General features: G+C 42.5%; 1 protein-coding gene across 1 annotated transcript; it reads right to left on the bottom strand.

Moving 5' to 3' along the window:
* Positions 1 to 868: 868 nt before the first annotated feature.
* On the bottom strand, positions 869 to 10,675 carry LOC308291373 (uncharacterized protein). Its single transcript, XM_080733369.1, has 6 exons — positions 10,564 to 10,675; positions 5,532 to 5,753; positions 5,109 to 5,245; positions 3,812 to 4,072; positions 2,845 to 2,933; positions 869 to 1,663 (listed from the first exon to the last, which is right to left on the bottom strand). Exons 1-6 carry the CDS (start codon positions 10,627 to 10,629, stop codon positions 1,224 to 1,226), a joined length of 1,215 nt encoding a protein of 404 aa, XP_080589495.1. The 5' UTR covers positions 10,630 to 10,675; the 3' UTR covers positions 869 to 1,223.
* Between the last annotated feature and the right edge of the window lie 545 nt (positions 10,676 to 11,220).

The raw sequence follows: 11,220 nt of genomic DNA, 5'->3' as shown, positions 1-11,220 counted from the left end.
GGATGACAATTAGAATATTTCACAAAGTTGTTTTAATTTTTGCATTGTAAGTACATTTACAAAGATTGAGAAAGAAACACTATTTTAGAGGGCTATCCAACAAGTTTTGCTGACTGCTGTACAAGTGAAATAAAGTCAAGTGAACTCCTGCTAACTTTACTGCTTCTTCTGCTAAATAAGAAGTCATGGGATTTAGATAGGTAAGATCTCTGGTGGACATTTTGGGAGATACAGGAAGAGTGGGCAACTAAACATTGTGGGCACCTCAATGTTAAATTGGTCATTCTTTTCCAAAATGTAAAATAAAATAATACATCATCATCATTATAGCTAAATTTGTAAGGCTCAACTTAACATAATATGTGTCTTCATCTACAACATTGGTTCTCAAAGTGGGGTCCCCTGAAAAATGGGTTTCTTTTATTTTTTATTCTTTTCTCTCTCTCTCTTTTTAACTAACTAACTAACTAACTAACTAACTAAATCTTTGCTTCTGGGGGTCCCTGGCACACACAACATATTTTTGAAATGGGGTCCGCAGCCAAATAAGGGGGTCCTTGACATGGAAACGTCTGAGAACCTCTGATCTATGAAATAACATTCCAGAGAGAGAGCCAACTTCCCAGGTCACCTCCCACAATACTTCCACACTAAAGTAACTCCAAGCTCCATTCACCAGACATGCACCCAGATGTTACACCACCAGGGGGCAGTTTGGTGCCACATCATGGAATGCTCTCATCTTCCCTATAATAATGAACTCGTTTTGTTATTATTTAAGTTTGTGTTGCTAAAGCACATAGTAATGTTAAGACAAGGTGAGGTTACCAAACTAATAAAATAAATTAAAATAAATGACCCTTCAACTTCTTTTAAATGAAATTATAGAAATAGTTAATTAATAGTCCTTAAATGTCAAATGGACAGGCATGTTCAAATCATACATTATTCCAGAGCATGTTCCAAAACAAACGGAAATTACAGTTTTTCCCCCCTTTTTAACATTTAGGAAATATAAAGTCAATTTAAGTGAGGTGCCCACAATGTTGAGGTGCTCACTCTTCCAATTAGTTGCAGGACATGTGCTTTAAACAGGGTTCAGGATCCTTTAGGATGAACAGACTTTTCTAAATCCACTTACATGGAGGCAGACGGACTGGGGGGGGGGTTCCAGATGACGCCATTTCCCTGCTGCATTCTGGGTATTGTAGTCCTGGTATCACTCACGGGTGCGGGGGAGCGCACGCTATCGTAACCCAACGGTCATCGCAGAGAACTTGAGTAGTTGTCTCCGCCGTCTCGCAAGGACGGTCTCTTTTCGGAGCCTTCGAGGGTCGTGCAGCAGCCGCTCGGCCGCCCCTCCCCCCGAGAGCGGACTTGATCCGGCCCCCAGTTGGGTATTGGAGGACCCCGTTCTTCCGGGGACGTCCCCTCGGAGCCTTGTGGCTCCTGGGTGGAACCGCGCCCTGTGGAACCGCGCCATGCTTGCCGAACAGCGTCAGTGCGGAGATCAAAGCGGCACGGTCCGTTCGGAGCCTTTTGAAGTTGTCCACAAACGACTTGACGGGAGCGCGGAAGCTGCCCTGGTCGTCTCTCAGCTTCTTTCTGACGTCCTCGAACACTTCCTTCAACTCGGCTTCCACCTCTTCCGCCGAGGATGTGTCTTAAACAAAGAATAAACATCAGATTGATGTATTGCTCAATGTAGGTTAATCAAATAAAATTAGATTTATTTTATAATCATATAAATTGATTGTTGCGATTAACCACTTATACTACACAAAAATAGTGATCTACACGTTTACAATAGGGTTGGGACTATATGAAAATTGCATGTCACGATTATTAAAAAAATTATTGCGATTAACAATATCGCAATAATGAAAATATACTCAAAACTTAAAATGGAACTTTTGTTAACGGTAGGGTAAGTGATTTCATTTAATTCAAATAAATAACAAAATGGGTCTAGAATTGAACATAGAGTAGTTAATATAGAATGTTTTGTCCAAGGACTTCCACCATGTGAGGAGAAAACATCTATTTCATGTAGGTGACAGCACAGATATATAAAGCTAGATACCTCTTCCACCGCTGCAGTTCATTGGAGCGACCCGTCAAACTGGATAGGCAGAAGTGCGGAAGTGCCAAAAGCACGCTGCCACTCAAAGTGACTACTGGCCAATCGCAGCGCATGTTTTCTGGGACTTCAATTCAACCGAACGTCCCCTTCAGTGACACACGCGGAAGCGTCCACGCCTGCATCCATACAGTCTTGGAAAATTTGCCTATCCTCCAAGACGGACGCCCCAGAACCGAAGGAGGCGTCTACCTTTTTATAGCGACTTTAAGCTAGATGATTTTCAGGACGGCAACGCCAGGCGGACTACGGCTGCTATGACATAATCGCCGTAGCGATCAAAATGGTTAAGCAAAACCTCGGCGGCGATGGGTTCCCACCCCTTTCACTGAACGCTTTGGTTCCCATGGCGACGCGTACACGCAGCAGACGGAGTAGGCGCTACGTGGGAAGGGACCTTCTGCCGTAGTAGAGACGGCTGCGGCGACGGCAGGTTTATCTATCGAGCGCGGATTATTTCCGGTTACCGTTGTCATCTGCCGTTGCAGTAGCGTTGCTTAAGGTCGCTATTGTCTATGGGTGACAGGCATTCCTCTAATCAGGATCGGGGGGCCCTCCTCCAATCATGATCGAGTGGGGGCGGGCCTTGGTGCGTGCAAGGCAATTGGTACTCAGTATCGACAGATATAGAAGTTATGGGTATCAGAATACGGTATATAGAAGCACATTTCTTTATCGGCACATCTCCAAGTCATTTCACATACCTGGTATGCAGGGGTTCTCAAATTCGGGTCCGGGGTCCCCATTCATCTCCACTCCTGAGCAGGCTTTCTCAAACAACTTGTAATACAGTCTGCAAAAGAAAGACAACACAGGATCAATCATCTGTCTGCTGGTCCAACACACATTCAGGGACTATTAGAGATGTGTGTGTGTGTGTGTGTGTGTGTGTGTGTGTGTGTGTGTGTGTGTGTGTGTGTGTGTGTGTGTGTGTGTGTGTGTGTGTGTGTGTTCTTCTTTTTATCTTTCATTCTTCTTTTTATCTTTCATTTTATTTTTATTTACATATCTACTGCATAGTACTGTGTTCTATTCGTCTGTCATTCAATGTTATACGAGTCTTTTCATGGATCTCCTTTTAGTAGACCTTGTACCAGTGAAATGTACCGTCATGAAACTGTACCTTTTCCTATGCAAACTTCTAATAAAGTCTTCAATCAATCAATGTGTGTGTGTGTGAGAGAGAGAGAGAGAGAGAGAGAGAGAGAGAGAGAGAGAGAGAGAGAGAGAGAGAGAGAGAGAGAGAGAGAGAGAGAGAGAGAGAGAGAGAGTGTGTGTGTGTGAGTGTGTGTTTGTAGAATCTGTACAATCAGTCGATTTCTATTATCATGAGAACAATGGCTTCCATTATAGCATTAGTAACTTTTCATGAATAGAAAGCCAACAGTTTCAATTAGCTTGGATTCTCCCATCAATGATGTTTCTGAGCCGTGTACAACAGCCCTCCTATGAGACAATGTAATGCATTTGTATTTTTGCCCTATAGAATGTTTTATTACGAAGCCCAAAAAAATGTTCCATTGTCCAATGCCATTGATTGAATACTTTTACAGTTTGCTAAATAGTACAGGGGTACAATAAAGCCCTAAAGGCTTGTTTCCATTGTGGGCCAAAAATCGCAAGTTAAAAGACATTTTGTAACCGCGACAGCCCTAGTTACAATAATCTAACCTGTAGCAGAAGTCGGGCTCTGGGCAGACGGATCGGTCGGCGGCAGCGCGGAGGTAGTTCTCCTCGTCGAACGTTTCTCGCAGCTGGTCTTTGATGACGCGGAGAGCAGACGAGGCGGAGTGGCCGCTCTGGAAGAGGTCGGTGAGCTTCTGGACAGTGGCCTGGGACACGGGCCTGTAGTTCAGCGCCTCGCCGTGGTTGTGTTCGCTTCTTATGGTGACGTGGAAGATGTAGCCCTGTTTGATGTGTTCATTACTGCGACTGAACGGAAACACCATTATTCATCATTAGTGATGGTAAACATGCTACTGGTGATATCAAATATTTATATCAGGGGTCTTCAACGTTTTCGGGCCAAGGACCCCTTAGTTGAGAGAGAGAGATGAAGCAGGGACCCCCACAACCTTTTCATAGATTATAATTTAATCGTTTGACAGCACAATCATCAGTTTGTTTTGGATTCATGACAATTTGTGTTTTCAGATTAACAGTCAATACTTAATAAACTTGACCTTTCACTCTGTACTTAGTGTGCTCTTTTTTCCTCTCTACACCAAGGCTCTTTGCCGAAAATAGCCGATCTACAAGCTCACAACGCCTTGCACTTGTAGATCTGCTATTTTTGGCTAAAGTTGTCAGAATATGGACACTAGGGTTCAAGTGGTTAATATAAAAAAGGAGAAAGAAGGTTTCTATCATACAAAGATTTGGAGGACCCCCTGTAGTAACTCTGAGGACCCCCTAGGGGTCCCAGACCCACTGTTGAAAACCCTTGATTTATATATTACAGGGTTCCCACACATCTTTACCAATTAATTTCCAAAACTTTTCCAGAATATTTAACCCGATGTCCAGGACTATATAACAATAATTCATCTCAATAACGAGTCGCTTACTCCTATGTGCAATGCCCAAAGACAGGTAGTGTATGCCAGTGGTTCTCAACCTTTTCAGGCTGTGACCCCCCGATATAATCATATTTGAAGAGTTGAGGAATTTTGTATAACACGGTTTTATTGTGAAAATAGCCGATCTACATGCTCACAACGCCTCGCAACACAATTTCTGCCTCTAATATTTGACAATTTGGCCAATGTTTAATTTGTTATTAACAAAATCAATAAACAAAGACAATGCATAGCTATTTTTTCCAGGACCTTCCAGGACCCTTGATCAATTCCTAAACTTTTCCAGTACTGAAAAAAAAAAATCTAATTTCAAAATATTTCCAGGAACTTCATGACCGTGGGAACCCTGATATTATAATCAGTATGGTATAGTGAGTTGATTTACTAACCGAGGTGCTCTGCCGTTCATCAGAGGCCTATAGGGCATCTTCAATACCAGATACATCACGGCAGGGCAGGATGTGTTCTTTGTCCGTTTGCTGTACGAGCCGGTCCAGCGCGTATGATGCTGACACCGTAAATTCACCTAGACGTTAGTCAGTGATCATGGGCAAAAAAATGATATATATCGTCACTGTCGGGCAGAAACCTTGTATTTCCAAATTTCAAATTTGTATGTTTTTTCGCGAAGTAAAGCCCTGCTTCATCATACAAGACCATCGCACAAAAGTAGTGAGAACAGCAGATTTACAGAAACAAAATGTAACAAATGTCATAAACTAACTTCCTGATGACCTGACATCTTCCACAGCGATCTGAATGTCTAATTATACTGGCAGACTTGACTATCGCAAACAAGTGTTTTTCCTTACCCTGTATTGATTATTAGAATTGCCTTGGCCACAATTAGGAAACGTTTTGGATTTTCTCCAAATGGACCCAGAGGACTCCTGGAAGTCCTGGAGCCACTTCTGGACTTCCTCCTCGGTGGAGAGCTTCATCTTGATGGCAGCTTTGAAATGGGCTGGACTTCCATCTTCTCCATGGGACTGGAAGGAGCACACCACCTGGCTGTAGGCCTCTGGAAGCACTTTCTGTTACAGGAAGAACAACATTGACTCACTCAGTGGTGGTGGACAAAGGTTCAAGGAGTTTTAAGATATTACAAGTAAGGAAAAGTATTCGTAACTACATATCAAAGTTAAATGTTCTTTTGAGCGGTGCTCCTGGAAGGAGCTAAGCTCCAACATCTGAAAACGCACACATCTAAAATAGTCTGGGTTTATATCCTCCTTGGTACAGGATAGGTCGGCACTAGGGACATTTAGGCACCTTGATGTAAAATTGTCTATTTTGTCCAAAATGTAAAAAATATATATTAAGTAATGTAAAGTATACATGATGTGATGCATGGTGCATCATTCTCAGACTTAAATTTATCATTTTAACTTCTTGTTTATGCCCCAAAATGGCTGGATATAAATACGCGCGTGCGTGTGTGTGTGTGTGTGTGTGTGTGTGTGTGTGTGTGTGTGTGTATGACTATGGACCAGAGCTAGAGCCCACCTATCCTGTTTTAACTTTTGATTGATTGAATTTAACTACTGTATTTATTAGAAGATTGCATAGGGAAAGGTACAGTCATGACAGTACAGTTCACTGGTACAATAAGGTAAACTAAAAGGAGATCAAAGAAAGCCTTTCGGCTTATTTACATAAGAAACCTTTTAGTATCTCATATAAGTTATTAGTGGGGGAGCCAATCAAGTGATTCTGCTGGTTGTAATTTTGGAATGATAATTGTTGGAGACATGTATATCTTCATTCTTGGGGTTCTCACAATGCCAAAAAAACATGTCTTCAATTTTTATTTTTGGGTTTAGCATGTGTAATTAGCATAATTAGCCAATTAATTGCCAAAAACGGGAAATCCTACTAATAAAGGAGCAAACTCACGCTCTAACGCTCTAACGCTCACGCTCTAACGCTCACGCTTATCTACGTTTATCTATTCACTCGCTTCAGCAACTGATCCCAAAGTTCACATGGTATTGGCCATTAGCATTATACCAACACTGACGGAGCCCGAATTTCATTTCTCCCAAATTAAAGCAGTTTAAATTAGCGTTTTCTTAACCACTTCTGTTGAACTCTGCTGTCTGTTGCCAGGGTTACGGTCCGTTCCTCCAGGCCATGGGATCTGTAGCCCCACACACACACCCCTTTCTCTCACAGTTAGGAATGTCTCTCTCTCTCTCTCTCTCTCTCTCTCTCTCTCTCTCTCTCTCTCTCTCTCTCTCTCTCTCTCTCTCTCTCTCTCTCTCTCTCTCTCTCTCTCTCTCTCTCTCTCTCTCTCCTCTCTCTCTCCTCTCTCTCCTCTCTCTCTCTCTCTCTCTCTCTCTCTCTCTCTCTCTCTCTCCCCTACTCTCTCTCTCTCTCTCTCTCTCTCTCTCTCTCTCTCTCTCTCTCTCTCGTCCTCTCTCTCTCTCTCACACTTTCACCGGGTGCGTTTGACATATTTTGGAGCACATATCTTCGAACGGGTAAGGTCTAGTGGCAATAACTTTGCTTCTAGGTAACTTATAAAGGTGACTAAGAGTCTAAGTCCATGTTTGTGAGGTCCAGAAATTCATATGTTACCATTGTGAAGTCATACAACCTTTCATAATTAGCATAATCAGCTTAAATTATACAGAAACGAGTTGAAAATCAGGAAATCGCTTCATTTTTCACATTTAGCTGACTTTGGAGAGATAATCTGAGACTCTTATTGACTAATTGAGTATGTTTACATGTCCAGAAATTCCTATCCTGATGTAAGTAAATCATGCAACCTTTTGTCATTAGTACAATCTGCATACATGAATTATTAATTAGTCTGAAAGTAGGAAATTACCTGTTTCTTTTTCTGTTAGTATATCCATAGATTAATTCTTGTCATAATGAGTCAAGCAACTGTGCTTCAGCTGTGAGGGATCACAGCTGATAAAGCTAATCATAGTTATTGAAATGGTGTTACTGATATACACTTTCATGCGTGCTACCCATGATGGCCTCTGGGAACTTCATCTTTCTTCCCTGGATGAGCTATGCAAATACTTCTTTGCTCATGACAAGCAGAAGTATGCCCGGTTGGTTCCAGTCTACCTAGCAGAAATGAAGGCCCTGCAGACCACAGATCCAGAGATATACCAAGAATTTATGGATGAGCAGTTCACTGTCAATAAAAATCAGATACCATTCTGCACCATTGGGGTGGATCATGCCCTTGAGCACATCACTCGCATCATGAAGGTCACTGGAGGCCTTGTGGGCATTACTCAGAATTCTAGTGCTAGGGAAAGGTTCTTCTTGACAGCACCAGAGCTGAGTAGACTTGCTGAAGAAGCATGCCAGATGGCTGGCACACAAACAGCTACACAAAAGGAGCACCATGACCTGTCCATTGCTGTCTGGACAAGGCAGGAAAAGAATGTACTTCGATTGAAGCATGTGATCAAGTCATCTTTGAATCCTCTAACATATGATGGCAAAGACCTACCCAATATCATCACAAAAGTTGTGATGCCACCCCACGTGGAGAAAGATGTATGCAGCCAAGACGAAATTGGCCAGCAGAACTATGTTGCTTTTGTGAAAGCACGCAATAACAAAAATGAAGTCAGTGTCTGGGCCAGAATGAAAAAGGTTCTACTGAAGATGTGGAAGAGTGCAGGAAAAGTTGTGAAACACATAAGATCGCTGACCAGGTGGTGGAATTGAAGGATGACAGGTCATTGTTTGCTCGAATGCTGATTGTTGCTCGATCACGTTCAGAGATCAACCTCAAAGAAGCCATTGGCCAGCACGAGTTCACTGCCAAACCACGTGCTCTCTTCACAGTGACTGGTGAGCTTCGGCCCTGCACAGACAAGAGCAAGCATTCTCGAGGAGCTGCAGAATGAGAAGAGGACTGGTGACGTTGGTGTTGATCAGCAACTACAGAGTGCTGCCACTGACAGTTGTCCCCTGCCATCTAAGAGTGTAACTGTCATAGATGGAATGGCATTGGTACAGGCAATGGGAAAGCCATCATGGATCAAGATATGTTCCCACAGTGGGCTGACCACTTCATAGCCATACTGGACAGGAAGACCAAAGAACATAGTGAGATCCATGTAGTATTTGACCGCTATGATATTGCATCTTCACTGAAGGAGGCCACGCGTAAGCGACGCCAGGGTGGCAAGCCCCCTACCACTTATCATGTGGAAGACAACACACCGATAGGGAAGGTGTCTGAAAAACAGTTCTTGTCAGGTATCCACACCAAAGATGAGCTGACTGTCTATCTTGCTAAGAAAGCCCTCCTACACTTCCAGGGGAAACCCAACGTTTTCATAATCACGTCAAGGCAAGATGTCCACTCAAACTCTATCGATGTAAAACATCTCCACAGCTCACAGGAAGAGGCTGACACAAGGATAATCCTGCACAGCCTGCTGTCTGAAGAGGGCAACACAGCTCTACATTGAGTCCCCGGACACTGATGTCTTTGTTCTTGCAATCCGACGGTACAATCAGCTGTACAAGGATACCTATTTCATCACCGGTGTGGGAAACAAAAAACGTATCATCTCACTGGAGCCAGTAGTGCAGGCACTGGGTAAAACGAGGACTTCAGCCTTACCAGGGTTCCATGCCTTCACTGGAGCTGACCAGACAGGCCATTTTGCTGGAAAGGGAAAGTTAACCTGTTGGCAAGCCCTAAACCGGTGTCCTGTGGAGGTGGTATCTGCATTTGCTACTCTAGGTACTTCAAAAAAGCTCAGTTCTGACACAGAAAAAAAGATTGAAGCATTTGTTTGCCAGCTGTACGAGCCTGGTACAAATCTTGTGGATGTTGGTGAACTCAGGTGGAGGTTATTCACAAAGAAACAATTGGAAGCAGAGAAGCTGCCACCTACACAAGGAGCATTACATCAAGCCATTGCCCGTGCCCATTACCAGGCAATGGTATGGTATCAGGACCACGTACCTAACCCACAACTTTCTGTACATACTGTATTAGTATAAACGATCTGATAATTCTGTGACCATTTCTCATATTGTTCTTTATTTTATATGAGGGATATATAAATAAATATAGCTATTTCTGGTTTCGGTGTGATTATTACATAATTATTACACAGACAAAAGGTTGCATGATTCATGTATAGGATAATAATAATTCCTGGACTTGTAAACATACATCTTAGAGTCTGTGAGAAGCTTTCAAAGTTGACTAAAACAAAGAAATGCAGCAATTTGCTTATTTTCACCTTGTTTTTGCGTAATTTATGCGAATTATGCTAATTAGGAAAGGTTGTATGACTTCACAATGGTAACAGATGAGTTTCTGGACCTCACAAACATGGACTTAGACTCTTAGATCACCTTTATAAGTTACCCAGAAGCAAAGTTATTGCCATTTACTGTTTTTGGCAATTAATTGGCTAATTATGCAAATTACACATGCTAAACACAAAAAGAAAAATTGAAGACATGTTTTTTTGGCATTGTGAGAACCCCAAGAATGAAGATATACATGTCTCCAAAAATTATCATTCCAAAATTACAAAAATTGATAGGCTCCTCTACTATATATGAGATACTGTCTAAAAGGTTTCTATTCAATGTTATATGATATAACATTGAATGGCAGACAGATTGAACACAGTACTATGCAGTAGATATCAGAAAAACAGTTGTAAACCAAACAAAGCCAAATAAAAGGTATTTACTAAGAAGGTGGTTAGGCTAGGTTTATTGTTACCTGTTTCGAGTTACCGTAATGACAAATAGAGCCCATTCATTTCAATGTAGTTTACACGTAACAAGGCTTTCTCCATCATAATGGCCATCATCGTTCAAACAAATATTCACCTTTAACGTGTCCAATTCCTCTGTTTTCAGCGCTTCTTGGCAGAACTCACACTTTAAGACCACCATGTTTTTTGTCTTTAATCAAACATAACTGCTCTAAAGTCTTAAATATTTATCTTTGTTGGTGGACTTTTTCAAAGAAGTCGCCTCCAAATCCAATGTTGTGGTTCAGTGAAGTTTGTCCTCCGCCGTTCACTGTACAAAAGATCGCGTTTTAAAGTCACGTGACTGCCGTCCAACGTCCGTCCTTTCTCGAGATCTCGCCTACTCAAAAAACTGTATCCGGTATTGTCCACACGCAAAATGTATATGGAAGCACAGACTGTTTCCGGATCCGCTAATTTCTCTTCTAGACCGGATATGCAAAACTGCCAAAGCCTATGTGCCAAAGTGAATGGAAGCTCCCAGAGCAGCAGAAGAGCCCCTTTGGCTGTCGGGGCGTGGAACGTGATTGGTCAAAGCGCCGTGACGCGTTCCGTGGGCCGATCCGCTGGTTGGCTGCTGTCAGAAATGTTAGGGTGGGGGCGGGGCCTAGCTCTTCTCGTTAACGCTATGTCAGGAATCATCCGCTGCGCCCGCAGAAAGCCTGCAGACTCTTGTCTGGTCCCAAAATAACAAATACATTTTCGCTACTCACCAAAAAAAAACGGCTTTTGG

The sequence above is a fragment of the Nannobrachium achirus genome, assembly GCF_963921795.1.
Source record: "Nannobrachium achirus genome assembly, chromosome: 9".
Taxonomy (NCBI): Eukaryota; Metazoa; Chordata; class Actinopteri; order Myctophiformes; family Myctophidae; genus Nannobrachium; species Nannobrachium achirus.
Note: the sequence above shows the minus strand (reverse complement) of the source record. Positions and strands in the feature narration are given on the sequence as shown.